General features: G+C 37.8%; 4 protein-coding genes across 4 annotated transcripts; 2 read left to right on the plus strand and 2 right to left on the minus strand.

Annotated features, from left to right (window-relative positions):
* Nucleotides 1-433: 433 nt before the first annotated feature.
* LOC145909124 (metalloendopeptidase OMA1, mitochondrial-like) lies at nucleotides 434-2746 on the plus strand. The gene is made up of 4 exons (XM_082996438.1): nucleotides 434-1275; nucleotides 1442-1705; nucleotides 1877-2085; nucleotides 2248-2746. Exons 1-4 carry the CDS (start codon nucleotides 517-519, stop codon nucleotides 2576-2578), a joined length of 1563 nt encoding a protein of 520 aa, XP_082852564.1. The 5' UTR covers nucleotides 434-516; the 3' UTR covers nucleotides 2579-2746.
* On the plus strand, nucleotides 2705-4159 carry LOC145909126 (sperm-associated antigen 7 homolog). Its single transcript, XM_082996439.1, has 6 exons — nucleotides 2705-2893; nucleotides 2958-3114; nucleotides 3277-3339; nucleotides 3388-3499; nucleotides 3640-3787; nucleotides 3929-4159. Exons 1-6 carry the CDS (start codon nucleotides 2812-2814, stop codon nucleotides 4027-4029), a joined length of 663 nt encoding a protein of 220 aa, XP_082852565.1. The 5' UTR covers nucleotides 2705-2811; the 3' UTR covers nucleotides 4030-4159.
* Nucleotides 4160-4213: 54 nt separating this feature from the next.
* On the minus strand, nucleotides 4214-8127 carry LOC145909123 (ATPase family AAA domain-containing protein 3A-like). The gene is made up of 14 exons (XM_082996437.1): nucleotides 7908-8127; nucleotides 7727-7803; nucleotides 7493-7594; nucleotides 7170-7299; nucleotides 6780-6945; nucleotides 6595-6664; nucleotides 6302-6514; nucleotides 5873-5998; nucleotides 5589-5713; nucleotides 5300-5351; nucleotides 5134-5204; nucleotides 4880-5047; nucleotides 4659-4767; nucleotides 4214-4529 (listed from the first exon to the last, which is right to left on the minus strand). Exons 1-14 carry the CDS (start codon nucleotides 8113-8115, stop codon nucleotides 4329-4331), a joined length of 1818 nt encoding a protein of 605 aa, XP_082852563.1. The 5' UTR covers nucleotides 8116-8127; the 3' UTR covers nucleotides 4214-4328.
* Nucleotides 8128-8906: 779 nt separating this feature from the next.
* On the minus strand, nucleotides 8907-10803 carry LOC145909015 (uncharacterized). Its single transcript, XM_082996336.1, has 3 exons — nucleotides 10228-10803; nucleotides 9701-9840; nucleotides 8907-9524 (listed from the first exon to the last, which is right to left on the minus strand). Exons 1-3 carry the CDS (start codon nucleotides 10285-10287, stop codon nucleotides 9164-9166), a joined length of 561 nt encoding a protein of 186 aa, XP_082852462.1. The 5' UTR covers nucleotides 10288-10803; the 3' UTR covers nucleotides 8907-9163.
* Between the last annotated feature and the right edge of the window lie 3966 nt (nucleotides 10804-14769).

The following is a 14769-nucleotide window of genomic DNA, read 5'->3' on the forward strand; positions in this document are numbered from 1 at the left end:
CGCACATATTTAGGCTGCTTTGATTGGTTTAGACTATCACGTGATGCATTGCATAGGATCAATGATTTCTTTAAAAAAAGTCACTAAACAAAACATTTTGCATCAACCCAATGAAACATTTTAAAGCAAGTTTAAAACCACAAGTTTTCTTCTGTCTTTTAAGCATGTATTAATGGTTGGCCATCATGCGTTCACCTTCCTTCTTCGGATGGTTTTGGTATAGTCACCACAAAGTGAAAGTTTTAATTACGGTTATTCCACTATTTACTTTATTTCCAATATATTTAAATACACTCCTTTTTTCCAATTGTACGTTTTAATTTTTCTTGTTGTAAGGCGGAAAAAATAAATTTACATTTTGCCACAAGTGGGCGTTTTGCTTCCGGTTAATGTCAGGGTAATCCCCTACCTGCGAAATACAGTTGGAAGTTTATCAATATTAAGAAATTGTATTTTGGGCGCGTGAGCTTGTTTAGAGTTTTCATTTAGTTTTGCATACAGTAGTTTAGAAAAGAAATGCCGCGATTGTTTCTGACGTCATTAACAACACTTTATCGACCCTCGCTCGTTTATCGTGCAAAGCTGCCGTTTGCGGGGGAAAATGTTCCAAGGGTCATCTACAGAGTAAATGTTTCTCCTGTAGCGAAAATCCACCCGAGTCCCAGAAGACCAATCCACACGAGTCCCAGAAGACCAATCCACCCAATCTTTGCTTTGTTGCTAAAAACAAAAGGAATTAAGGTTTTGAAAGGCGTGTCTATAATATTTGGTCGCACTTTTAGAAAGTTCCACGACCGACTTCCCAAAAAGATTCAAGAACAACTTTCAAGACATAGAATTGCTTGGAGTTTTGTATCTTTTACGTTGATGTACGTTGTTTATTATTCTTATGTGCATTATGACACAAGCCCAATCACGGGAAGAAAAAGATGGATTTCTTTCACAAGAGATCAAATCCTTGCCTTGGCTGAAATGAATTACGATCACCTCCAAAAACAATATGGAAACAAACTAATGGACAACGACTCAGAACTGTTTGTAAAGTGTCAGAATATCGTTGACGCGTTAGTGAAATGTAATTCAGATATGCATCTCGTTGGTGACATCAAGTGGAATTTGAATGTGGTCGACGATGCTGAAGTTAACAATGCATTTGTTTTGCCAAACGGTCAGATTTTTGTGTTTACTGGAATTCTTCAGTTGCTCGACAGTTGGCAGGAAGTTGCCGTCATCATCGGTCATGAAATGTCACATGCAATGCTTGGACATGTTCAGGTGATTATACAAGCTGTATATTACAACTTATTCATGCCACTGAATTACATAAATTTGACCCTATGGGTCTTGGCAATTGTCTAGAAAATGCTTTTGTAAAATTCATTAGTTTTCATACCCTGGAAATGCTTTCCTGGTGAAATAATGATTCAACTTTAATTTTTAGGAGCAACAAAGTTTTCTTGCTTTCGGGGAACTCCTAATGGTTCCTCTTCTTTCCTTCATTTGGTTTCTGTTTGAGGATTTTGCAGCTTTTATCGTTTATTCGGCTGAGCAGCTTATCTACCCCCTCCTGTTCGAGGTTGGGTTTAATCTCCCATTCAGTCGTAAGCTGGAGATGGAGGCCGACCAGGTCGGTTTGACGCTTGTCGCTAAAGCTTGCTTTGATCCAAGATGGAGCGTTTTGCTGTGGGATAAAATGGCTTTAAAGGCAAGCATGTTTGTATTGTAGCTTGTACGATATCAAGTAGTGTTAAATTATCATCAATAATACCATTAATTTTATTACCAATACAATTGCTAGGCATGAGTTGATCTCAAGGTAAATCAATGTACCTGTGATGGTTTATTGAAAGTTGTCAAGATTATGATGTTTATGTAGGAGGCGTGTGATGAGTTCGATGGTGAGAATGTTGGTGATCTGGAATACATCTCGACCCACCCTAGCCATGAGAGAAGAGCTTTCCTTCTTGAGAATCAGCTTCCTGATGCTGCGATCATTCGAATCAAGTGCAATTGTCCCGGTCTTCCAGTCGATGAGAATCCGCTCGTGAAAGCTCATCACCTGAGGAAACTCACGGAAAATATCAGGTTCAAAAAAATTTAAATTATTATAATTAATAACTGACATTTGCATAAATGTTGGAAAATAGAAATCTATAAAATTTATAAAATAATAATCTCATTTCACCCCTAGTGGATAATTCTTAATAAATATTGAACGTGATTTATTGGAAATCGTTTGTTTCCCAGGAGCCAGACGATGATTCGCACTAAACTCTCATCCTTAAATGAGAAATTATCACAGCACTCATCCACCGAAGATCAGCAAATTCTTGAAAATCTTCAAACAAAACTCCGGGATTTGGAAGAAGAGTTTAAAGAGATGGCAGCCCCAAAATCTGGAACAAAAGTCCTTGAAAAACAAAAGATTTTGTTGTCTTGGGCAAAAAAGTTTCAGGGATTTTTTAAATCCAGTTCATTTGCTTCACTGGGAATTGGAAAAAGTGGAGAAGAACCAACATCGATCATGGGGACGCCAACGTTTCGCGATCCAAAAATCAAAACTGAACTGAAAAGTTGAGCGAAGTGCCTTGACAAACTTTTTTGTTTAGTGTAAACACTGTTACCCAAGATTTATGCAAAATTTATGTTGATTGTTGTTTTATTTACCAGAAGACCTTCTTTGCGCAAATTTAATTTAGAATTTTGTTAAGTCAGCAACAACCTCTTGGATTGGTGTTTTTTTGAAATAACTTTCAATTTAGTTTATTATTGTTTGCTAACAATGTAGAATTAGGCAATTGTTAGGAAACAATGGCTGACCTTCTTGGTTCCATTCTTGGTTCAATGCAGAAACCTCCAACAATTTCTGAAGAGGAAAGAAAAAAAGCTAAAGGTGGAAAAACTTAGAACAGTCGACATCATAAATGCTTTCAGTTCCTTTCAAACATATTTTTTAGCTGAACAAGAGAAACAGAAAAAACTTCAGAAAATTGAACGCGAGCAAAAAGAGAAATTTCGTGAAGAAGCTGAAAAAACGATCTCTGATTTTGCGAAAGAAGGATTGAAAACTCGACACAGATGCAAACCGATGAACAAACTACAAAGAACAATTGTGTAAGTTTTACGATGTTTGTGTTTTAGTTAAATGTGGGCATTCCTCTCACTCCATGCAAAAATTCATATTTTTCACATAAAAATTCCAATTTCTCAGGAATTGACTCCAAGGTCAGTTCGTTTATCAGCAACAGAAGTAACCACAATAATATTTTGCCACAGACACGAAATTGCTGAAGTTGCCGGAATCACATCCCAAGCATTTGGAATTGAGGACGGAGACAGGTAGACTGTAACAACATGTTGCGTGGATGTAATTAATGTCTCTTCCAGGTATGTGATGTTGTTCAAGAAAGAGGACCCACCGACAGAAGACGAACTCTCAGCTTACAAACACGGCGAGAAATGGGACAAAGAGATACAGGAAAAAATTAAGAAACAGAAAGTAGGGAAACTATTCAAGTTAATTTCACACCTATTGAAAGGAGATTTTATTACCCATAATACATTCATGCTGTTGTTAAGTGCAGTCACGTTCAAAGTAAATGCATGTGACTTACAACATGCTTGTTGTTATGACAACAGAAAGCACATAACCAGCAAACACAAAGTGAGACATCAAGTGTTGAAACTCCATCGTCGAACTACAAGGACAAATACAACCATCTGATCGGAACAACAGCAGCAAAGGAAGCAGCCAGAAAGACACAAGCCAACAAAACGTTTGGAATGGGTAAAATCACTCGTTATAAGTAAAGATGGTGTTTTTGTATCTTGAAAACTTGCGAGCAAGCGCTTACACATGTTTGTTTCACTTCCAAATTAATTGTTCTTCTATTCTTGTGACATCATAATTGTTCTTATTACTTTTTAGTCCCGAGCACAAACAAGCGGGACCAGCGTTCAATTGAGGAAACCCTCAACCAAATCAGAGCAAAGAAGAAACAGAAAGTGAACGAAGAAACAAATTCATGACATTAAAGACTTTTCCACTTTGAGATTATTTCAACAAAAACCATAAACTTGAAATTTAGACTTTTTCTGTGTGAAATTGCACTTTTTAGAAAAAAGTCCAACTTGAAGTTTTTTTAAATAAAAACTTAAAAATTCTGTTTCATATTTTTTTTCTGATTCAGAATCCGAGCGAACTTGGCAGAATTATTGGGAAAACAAATAATTGAAACATATTTATGAAGAGCAAAACGATGTTTATTAATAAACGATATCACAAGTTAGCTACAATTCAATTAGCAGCCTGAAAAGTCATGATTTCATTATGTTTTATTTTGGGTCATAGTACTGGAGGCATAATCGCTACTTTTAGGCGACAAACTGTCCATTGCACCACCAGGTGTCTCTGGCGAGTGCGTTTTCATCCAATCAACTTTAAGCTTGTGTTGTTTCACGGCGTCGTTGATTCTTTCATCAATCATTTCTTCAGTTAAAGTTCCGTCCGATGAAGCGTAACCCATCGCCTGCAAACAAACGCAACATCACAATCTATCTTCCCTTCCAACAATGGATGCACAAATTATGACATAACAAAGTTGGAAAGTGTCAACTTTTTCGACGAGTATGTCAACAACACAATGCTGGATTCTGACCTGCCACGCAACAGCAAGCTTAGAAATTTCCCTTCCAGACATTCCTTCAGTTTTTGTGGAAATTTCTGAACATTTTGGCCCAAAGTCAAAATCTCCCAACTTCAGTCGTCTGAAAACAAAATGAAAAATTCAGTTTTTTTTCAACAGTTCTCCATTGCACAAATAAACACATGTTTTTTACGAAGTTTCAGACTGATTTTATTGGTGTAGAAAACACTTACTGTTTTGTGTCAAGGGCGGGCTCAAGGACATATTTGTCGAAATATAATCGGACAAGTCGTTCACGTTCATCATTTCCTGGTAAATCAAATTCAACTATTTCATCGATTCGATCATTAATTGCCCAATCAAGTTGTTCAGGTTGATTGCTCGCCAATACCATCATAAATCTAAAAAATGATTTTTGAAACAGTTTTAATGTTTTTTTGTAATAAAAGTGTTTCCAAAACAAAAGCAACCACTAAATGAAACTGACTTGCTGGATTGGTCCCCAGTTCTGTACAGGAAGGCATTCAAGGTCGCTCGTAAATCCTCACTAATTTTCTCCTGAGAAATTATGACAACATTAGTGACAAGAATAAATTTATAATTTTTTAATGTTGCACTGCCTGAAAATTTAGAACAACAAAAACTTTTTTTACCGTTGCTCGTTTTCGTAAAAATGCGTCCGCTTCATCAACGAACAACAACAACCTAAAAAAAAAGAAATCAATTAAAGTTTGGGAAGATTGAAATAAAGTTTACATAAAAACATTCAGGCCTTGTTGTTCTGAACATTTTTAGTTCAGTGGAAATCCAACTTAACAAATTTGAAAGAATCTATTTTAAAAAGTTGTCGAATATTGGAGTTTGGGTCAGGTTGTAACAATCAACATTTTTATTTGTAAAGATAAAAACCATTCATGTGATAGAAATATGTACAACAATTACCCCCTCCTACTGCTGTTGGCCCAATCAAACATTTTGTGGGTGGCCGTGACCCCTTCACGGCCCATCGGAGCCACATCGCCACCTGTCATTATCGCAAAGTCCATTCCGGAATGCATAGCTAGTTTCTGCAAAGTGTCACAATTACAAATTCAATTTTCCTGGATTTGAGTTGTTTCTAAGGTGATGAAAAAGTATTTCATGGAAAAAAAGGTTTCATTATTTTAGTCAGCAATGTGTTTAATTCTGGTTTGCACAAAATATTGCAAACATTTTTTCAATCTCACTTTTGAAAATAAAGTCTTTCCCGTTCCCGGAGGTCCGTGAAGAAGAATGTTTCTGTAAACTCCTTTGTTACGCTTTGTGTTTCTGGTTGCTATGGCGATATCTCGGACACGTTCTTCAAGAGTCGGCTGAAAAATGTTTGTTGCAAAATTACTGCTTGCATTTAAACATGGAAAATTTATTAACACAGGAACTTCATAAATCCTGCAAGTAGTTTCAACCTTTTTGACTTGGGGTCAAATGTCAAAGTTTCAGTTCAGTGATGAAAGAACAGATCAACAAATAAGAGCATTTAATAAAAACATTCTCATTTCGCACTAAAAGAAACCAACCTAATGTGAAAAGAATATTAAACAAACAAATTAACGTGAACCGAAGAAACACTTTCCTGCACAAAGTTGTATCATTCCACCAACACTAAAGCAACCAACCTTCAACACAACTCCCTTCAGTGCATCCTCGGGTTTGCTCAGATACCTCCTAGTGGTCGCGATCGGATGTTTCAGAGTTTCCATCATCGTGAATCGACTTGTTTCACGAACCAACGACGGTTTACCCAACCTTGCCTCAATATATCGCGCTGCAACTCCAATCGAGTTCTTTGATGTGTACACTCCCGCTGCCACTAGAGTGAGCCCAAGAGCCTAACACAAACTACTTTTACATTGGGTAGGTGTAGATGTGATTGGTTCAGACATTCATATGCAAGAAAGTTTAAACTTACAGCTGCAGTGATTTTGTCCCAATCTGTAAGAAAAGCTTTTGCTCCTTCCCCCAAAACACTTCCAGCAGTTCTAAGTATTCAAATACATTCAAAATTAGCAACAAATCAATATTTTTTTATTTTTTGTATAGTTTTACTGCTTTCACATATAGAAGCATTACTAAGCCTTAAAATAATCAACTCACTTTATGGATTCAAGCACAGTTTGCCTTCTTTCCTTTGCTTCAAGTTTAATTTCTTCTCGCCGTAAATCACGATTTTCTCTGTCCGCTTTTGCCCGAGCAAACGCTTCGGCTTCAGCTCTTGCCATTTCGTTTTCACGCCTCAGTTTCATCTCGTGTTCCAATGTTGCTGTAATTATGATGTCACAAAGGTAATCAAAATCATTTCTTTCTGTGTTGGGACCGAACAATGTAAGCAAACGATTATGTGATGACTGGGGGGTGGAAAGAAACCTGAATCATGTGACTTCGACCAAATTAGACATTTCGGGTTAGGTTAGCATCCGCAACACAGACATCATATATTATCCACAACAAGTTCTGTTATTCTGGGTGAGCTCTGCGTAATTTTACCTCTTCTCATTGCTTCCTGCTTCTGAACGGATTCTTCCTGTCGTTTAAGATTATCCTCGTTCATCGCTGATTGTTGCTTTAACTGGTCGTCATAGCGACGGCGAGCAAGTATATCTTGGTACTCAGCTTGCTGTGGAAACAGAAAATCAGGTAAAATACAAATACATTGACCAAATGTTGCAGATTATTATGAGGTTTTAATACAGGATGAAGTTATAACCTGTAAGCATAGTAAATAATACACATGGGAAATGTGAAGATCCACTTTACAAATATCCTATAGACCAAAAACAGGAAAACATCGGTTGGTTTGGAGTCTATACCTCCTTTTTAATTTTCGCATCTTGTTGTAACGTTTTTCTTCGTTCTTCTCCCTGCTGTTTAACTTGTTCAACTTTCATCTGTTCCAAGCTTATTTCATATTCCTGTGCAATAAACAGTAACCTCTTGTGGTCCATTGGAGAGTGGTACAATCACACAAAGTGCATTCACTCAACAAAATTTTGCAATCTTGTTTAAAATTTGTGTGACAACATTCTACATTTCTTAAAACGTACCTTGACCTTCCCCTGGAATTCAATTTGTTTTGTTTCTTCTTGCAGTCTCGCTAAATCAAGCGCTTCTTTGGCATTACCTGAAAACAAAGATCATCCGTTAGATCAACTCAGCTTCACAATATCCATGTAAAATTAGTAACAGAGTTCAGTACGTTTGCATTCCGACTCATTCTACACTTACTTGATCTGTCCAGATCTTTTGCAGCAGCTGCAGCCCTTTCAAGACCAGTTGGATCAAAGTTGGACCATTTGTCCCTGGGAGATTTTTTCTTGTCTTTGTTCGTGTCTGGAGGGGTCGGGGGAGGGGGGATGCTGTCCGGGTCCAATGTAATGTTTGGGATGTCGGCCCCTTTACCACCGAAAAAACGTCCCAATATTGAATTATCCATTTATTTTAAAACACACTGCTATGATAAATAGAAAAAATATGAAGTTAATTTTAACACAGGGGTCGGACATGCAGTCTCTTTACAAACTCTAGTAACCACATTCACATGGACTGCAGAGAGCTACTGTTAAGTATATTCAAAATTACGAAATCCTGCCGACCCCTGTTTTTGCAGAACAGCAACTAAGCTGCAATATTTTTCCTAAAACTATTCGTAAATGTAACTTTTAAATTAACATTTCCAAATATTTCGTCATTCGTATTTTTTGAAGTTGAAATCACGGGCTGACGGACAAGAAATTACAGCACCACTACAGACATTTGTTCGATGTAAAAACCTACATTAACAACATAAGTGAGACGATTTTTATTTGTAAATTAAACTGCCCCGAAAGTATAAACTATACCTAATCATTATCCCAAAATATTCCCAGCATTAAAAATAAATAAAATATTTTCTTCACGCAAGGGTTTTCGCCTACCCTGTAAATATCGTTCACGTGCGTTGCCATTTATTTTCACAATGATTGATTTACTTACGTCATATTTACATTCAGCTGGCTAAAGTTTATTTACTTCGTTGCTGTCCGGAAATGCATGGATTCAAATCCGAAGTTGGTTAAACTGATTTTCACCAAACAACAAAAATACGAATTTTTACCTGTATAGCCCCTAAAGCCAATTAATTCCCCCATAATTTACCAACTACAATTAAAAGCAAGTCGTATTTACTAAAACGAGAATTAAATGCAATAAAAATATTTTATTTTAAATCAAGAAATAAAACCATAGCAAGAGATGGGGAAGTAGTTGTAAAAATGAAATATGTTTGTGTATAAAGTGGACAGGGGAAGACAAAAATGTGAAAGATGTTTTATCTATTGTTCTTCAGTTGAAATAGCATTGACTGGTAAAATATTTCAAGCAATTAATGACGAGAGGGTGTATTGGGTAAATAAGGTTGTTCGACAATAAGATAGCCATTTAAAGAATTATTTTGAGTTCAGTAAGTTTAAAATAGTAAAAAGTGCACAACGTCAGGTCGGATTTCATCCACCGCCTCTTTCAACATCACCATTTGGTATTTCACCAGGATTTACAAGAGGGTCATTCTCAAGAGGGTTAATACCAGGATCATTTTGGGCTCCACGTAGAGCTGCAAGGGGAACATTAGTATCATTTGGTTGAGGCTTGAAGCAGAATTGTTTTTTCATTTTGCAAAATTTGACCACGACCAAGATCACGACCAAGATCACGACAAAACCACCAACGACACAGACTATGATAACAACATTGACAGAAGGGCCAGGATCTGAAGAACTTGAATTTGGTGGAGCAGTGGATGAAGATGCAATTGGTGGTTGGGTTGATGATGGTGAAGGGATTGGTATAAGATCCAGGGTGTGATTCCTGCACAGTCAAAACAATAAAACTTTATCTTAGGAAACCTTTTAATGAATTCGTCTCTCTAATGTGTTTGGACCTCTTGTAGTTCCATACGATGGATTTATGTCAATTTACAAATTATTCACATTTTATCTAAAAATGTTGCATCTAATAGTATGACATCAATCATAACCACTTACGGATAAGAACAATGGCTTTGCTTGCATCCTGGATTTACTAAACCTTCATGGCATTCTTTGATAATTGTGTCCTGAATGAATTGATCATCGAGACAGAGTTGACACCGTCCGTCCTTCCAGCCATTAGGTTTCTCACAGTTCTGCAAGAACAACAAGTTGAAAATCATTGGTCATATTTTTAAAAATAGTAAGACCTAAAAAATGAACACACAAATAAAAAGATGAACATTATTCACTGCAAGGTGGAAAATGTTTTATTTTTACTGTTCTTCTGTTGTTATGCATACATGGGGATTAGTAACAAAGCATAGACCGGTAAAATATTTTGCAATTTATGACAAAAGAGTTTAATGGGTAAATAAGGTTGTTAGACAATGAAAAAGCCACTTAATGGGTGGTTTTGAGTTCGGTAAATTTAAAATAGTAAAAAGTGTATAATGTTAGATTGGATTCCATCCTCCACCTTTTCCAGCATACAGTTAAACATATTTTTAACATATAAAAAGAAAAGGAAATCTGATTCTCACCGCATCACATGCAGAGAACAACATCAAAAAGAAAATAAACGAAACAAAATTCTTCTCCATGCTTCAACTCAAAACAAAATATGTGGAAAAACAAAACTTTACTTTCACTGCAAACACGAAGTTCAGCAAAAAAATCAAGTTAGGAAAAACCATTTTAAACAACAACAAGGATATCCTCCCAAAGTTTTTTGCCAACATCTGGGCAGTTTTTTGTCCTCGTCTGATTCATGGCCCTGACTTCATACTAAGGGCATGATGTCACAATGATTACTGCACAAAATTTGTACAATCTGGCAGATGCGACACTAAAGTTTATCTGTTTTGTTGCTACTGCGTAACACCAAGTTGGGGAAACTTCGTAAACATTAACATCTTTAGCAGGACTTTCTAAACTGACTCGAACGCGCACACACAAAGCCAAGTTGCAGTTTATAAAATGTTCCCCGAAATATAATTTACCGACGTTGCGTTTTATTGAATAACTCCCATCTAAACCAATCCATTGTGATATCAAAACATGACGCTCAGCTCGCAGGTCGCAGGTTAGCCGCTATCAGCATCAAACTAAATACTACATCATATTGTAAACAAAAAGTATTGTTAGTATTTTGCGTGGAACTATATAAAAACTAGATTAAACCCATTGCTAAACCACAACTCACCCAAGACACTCTCAGCTTTCTGGAGAGATCCGTGGGCACAACGTGAATTTGTATTTATTAAAATCAGCTGAGTGCACTCAAGCGCAACATAATGGAAAGAAGTTTAAAACCTGCTATATGTTATATTTCTTGGACGTTCGTAATATTCACAACCCTAGATTTCACAATCTACAAACACATCTCTGTCCCTTCGCACTATCAAGAGATAATAATTTATTCACGTCCGTACATCATTTGTAAACTTTGCCGGCGTCTGCGTTTCGTAATCTTCTTCAACTCCTCCCAGCCCAAATAAAATCGGAGAACCAAACAATATTAAAGTATTCCTTGCCTTTGGGCTCGCTACTGTGTTTGTTTAATTCTCGAAGGAAGCCCAGTCGTTCGTACAGGAGAAACGTCAGAAAAAAACAATGTTTTTTAACAAAAGTTGTTATTTGTTGTTTTTCCACCGGAAGAACGAACAGTTTAGTATTCATCAAAATACCTGCATGGTCAAAACCTGTTTACAGTTTCCTGCATTGAGATTTTCATGTTTTTTTGCTGGTAAATTTCGACCAGAGGGATGTTAGTTGACAAAAAAAAATCGCCAGTTAACAAAAGTTTGAACGCGCGTTACTCGGCAACCTTACGAGGTAGCGCCATGATTTTTTCACACGATACAGATCATAGGCTGATCTTTCCAACGATACCAAAATTATTAAAAAAAAATATATTCATATTTGGTTATTAATATCATATGCGTATTATGACATAAGTCGCGAAAACAAGATTCGCTTCGCTAAATTTTAAAGCATAACATTCTACGCGCTAAACCCTTTCAAACGATATCAAAACTTTTGAAAAATTCGCTGGGGCTTGTACAGAAAAATGAATTTATATTTTTGAAACATGAAAAAATATCGATTTTTCCTTAATAACTTTTTTTATCGTTATGGCCCAAGTTTCAATTTACAACCATACAAAAGCTCAAAAATCAAGCTTTCCAAAAATATTAAACATGTCTAAAAACACATTGAGCTGCCGCTGTACGAGCCGAATACACTTCAACCCTACACCCCCCACTGTAAACACGGTTTAGGGGTGCTCTGGTGCATACTTTCGCCGATAAATGTTGCTACAAAGCGAGTCGCAAGCTTTTCTTTTGCACAAACCACCTTATACCATCCCACTATCGAATGAAATCAAAGTTGAATCAATTCAGTCAGAGATGCTATGCTAAATCCAACGATTACTTACTCAAACCCGACCGTCGCCCGCCGCTTTTTTAAACCGCCAAGCCATATGTATGGGCGTCACGTACTTTCGCCGATAAATGTTGCTACAAAGCGAGTCGCAAGCTTTTCTTTTGCACAAACCACCTTATACCATCCCACTATCGAATGAAATCAAAGTTGAATCAATTCAGTCAGAGATGCTATGCTAAATCCAACGATTACTTACTCAAACCAGACCGATTAGTATGAAAACTAACATTATTACATGTTCATATTATAAAATTATGTTTGCAACATTTGTTTTTATAGTTCATTACTACAAAGAATCTTACTATCAGTTGTTTTCGCAACATTATTTTTGCGTTGGACCCCATTAGGCGGGAAGTATCTGATAAGTCGGTGAGCCGAGTGATCGGAATCAGCGAGGCTCAAGGCCGCGCGGCGGGCAGAGAGATCGGGGGCTACGAGGCTCAAGATCGGGCGGCGTGTTTTCTGATCGGCACAAATCGGGTAATTATAGATTCTTCAATATAAGCAAACACAAACAGAAAGTCATTCATTCTCATTGAGAAACCAATTGCAAACGGCGAAGCTACGACATACATTGTTACGAAACAAGCTATGGAGAAGTCGATCATTGAAAACTGGTTGAATGTTTGTACCCAGCCAAAGGTAAGAACTCTTTTTCGAGCATTGTTTATTGTTAATGTGTATAAATTTAACTTCGTTTACTTTTTTTGCAGCCATCAAGAGTGGAGAAGTACGGCCTTGGGATATCTGGGAAGCAGACAATGTGGCGGGTTCCCGTCAAAAGCAGCCGGAAACGGTTGCTGTATATTTCCGACAGCAATGCTCGGAAATACGTTTTGCCTTATGAGGTGAAACCATCTAATTCTTTTTCTTTTGATTTTGCAGCTTTAAGCATGCGTGGTGGTATCATCTGGCATGCAATACAGGAACTATCTTCATCTCCAATCGTGGAAGACGTCGAAGTTGTTGTCATAGGGTTTGGCACCAATGATGTTCTCGCAATGAAAGGTGACAACCCTATGAATGGTGGCATTAGCGGAATTGTTGGCCGCATGAAAGCTCTTGTCCGATTGGTAAGGACACTTTACCCATTCGTCAAGGTATGTAGAAATACTATACATTACTTTGTGTCATTTAAACAATATACGTTCTAAGTATTTATACCCTATTTCGCGTTGCAGATTTTTCACACTGGAATATTGCCTTCGACAAAAAAGCCACGTTTGGTTACATCCCTTAACAAAGAGTTGAGGAAGTCAGCAGAAGAAGTGGAACTTCGGTTTATTGAGGGTGGCATCCCATCGCAGTTACTTAGTAACGATGGGATCCATCTTTCAGATGAAGGGCTACAACTTCTGCTGACACACGTGGAAAGGACTGTCCAATCACAGGAGGTGGTGGTCAAGGCTTCTATCCAAGATTTCCCCGAATTAAATGCGGGAACAGCGATAACGCCGGGTCCACTGTTGGTGAGTACACATGTGTTTACAACAAAACTATAACAATAACGACATTATGTTACACTAGGAGTCCATGGAGCAGATGGAACCGGTGAAAACAAGGCCAACATTTCTCGATATTGTTCAGGAAAAGACGCAGCAGGTAAATTATTACATAATATATCACAACCCACTGTATCGTAGTATAACTTGCAGTTAAACAAACTACATTTGTATTTGCTAGGTTGACAAACCGTCATATGTACGGTTAGCTCCAGTACAGCGATCGGCTCCAGAGTACGATTGGCTCCAGAGGCCTTCCCAAATATGGGGAGGAGGAGTACTGGATTCCAACCTGCGGTCTTCCACCAAACTGCACACCAGACGACAACGGAATGTGGCGCAAGCATCGGAGTCCGGATGGATGGTTGTAACAAGGCGAGGAGGAAGAACGTCGGGGTACTCGAGCAGCGAGGAGTTCCAGCCCAACCCATCACCAGAGGACATCGAGATGACCAGCCCAACACCAGAGGACACCGAGATGACCAACACCCCACTGAATAAGTGTATGAAGAGAAAGAAGAAGAAGAAGAGTCCTAACGCCAAGAAGGCCGCGTCACCGCAGATGAAGTGTGCTCGAAGGGAAATTCCCGACAACAAGAACATCGCGTCACCACCGATGAAGTGTGCTCGAAGGGAAATTCCCGAGACCGTCTCGCCAACGTCTTGTAAGGAAAAGAAGAAACAAGGTAATTTAACAATTGATATATTTGTGAGAGCAATAACTACGTTCTCAACATTTGACCCTCACGCCCTCTCGTCGTGGCATGCTTTGGTTAGTTTTTTTTCTAAAAGAAGAATGTCAAACGCAGAACGTCGCAAAAAAGTTCGTAAACTTCAAAGATTTTGGGAACGCAATAGAATTGACATAACAACGTCTCTTCGCGAATCATCATGTAGTTGTAATATTGTTGGAAATGATAACGGCGAAGAACCTGTTTGCGCTGCTAGTCCATCCAATGTCGAATTTAAAGAACTACAAAATTTGGCGGTTTAAAAAAGCGGCGGGCGACGGTCGGGTTTGAGTAAGTAATCGTTGGATTTAGCATAGCATCTCTGACTGAATTGATTCAACTTTGATTTCATTCGATAGTGGGATGGTATAAGGTGGTTTGTGCAAAAGAAAAGCTTGCGACT

Source organism: Ascidia mentula, chromosome 7, assembly GCF_947561715.1.
Source record: "Ascidia mentula chromosome 7, kaAscMent1.1, whole genome shotgun sequence".
NCBI lineage: Eukaryota > Metazoa > Chordata > Ascidiacea > Phlebobranchia > Ascidiidae > Ascidia > Ascidia mentula.

Excerpts from the sequence above, each read along its gene's own strand:
- LOC145909123 (XM_082996437.1), bottom strand. The coding sequence starts at position 8,115 with ATGGATAATTCAATATTGGGACGTTTTTTCGGTGGTAAAGGGGCCGAC. Across the intron at positions 6,665-6,779 it reads ACTGTGCTTGAATCCATAAA|AACTGCTGGAAGTGTTTTGG; the intron begins GTGAGTTGATTA and ends TTGAATACTTAG. Across the intron at positions 6,515-6,594 it reads GGGACAAAATCACTGCAGCT|GCTCTTGGGCTCACTCTAGT; the intron begins GTAAGTTTAAAC and ends AGTTTGTGTTAG.
- LOC145909015 (XM_082996336.1), bottom strand. The coding sequence starts at position 10,287 with ATGGAGAAGAATTTTGTTTCGTTTATTTTCTTTTTGATGTTGTTCTCT. Across the intron at positions 9,841-10,227 it reads TGTTCTCTGCATGTGATGCG|AACTGTGAGAAACCTAATGG; the intron begins GTGAGAATCAGA and ends TTGTTCTTGCAG. Across the intron at positions 9,525-9,700 it reads CAAAGCCATTGTTCTTATCC|GAATCACACCCTGGATCTTA; the intron begins GTAAGTGGTTAT and ends TTGACTGTGCAG.
- LOC145909124 (XM_082996438.1), top strand. The coding sequence starts at position 517 with ATGCCGCGATTGTTTCTGACGTCATTAACAACACTTTATCGACCCTCG. Across the intron at positions 1,276-1,441 it reads CAATGCTTGGACATGTTCAG|GAGCAACAAAGTTTTCTTGC; the intron begins GTGATTATACAA and ends TTTAATTTTTAG. Across the intron at positions 2,086-2,247 it reads AAACTCACGGAAAATATCAG|GAGCCAGACGATGATTCGCA; the intron begins GTTCAAAAAAAT and ends TTTGTTTCCCAG.
- LOC145909126 (XM_082996439.1), top strand. The coding sequence starts at position 2,812 with ATGGCTGACCTTCTTGGTTCCATTCTTGGTTCAATGCAGAAACCTCCA. Across the intron at positions 2,894-2,957 it reads GGAAAGAAAAAAAGCTAAAG|CTGAACAAGAGAAACAGAAA; the intron begins GTGGAAAAACTT and ends CATATTTTTTAG. Across the intron at positions 3,500-3,639 it reads AAAAAATTAAGAAACAGAAA|AAAGCACATAACCAGCAAAC; the intron begins GTAGGGAAACTA and ends TTATGACAACAG.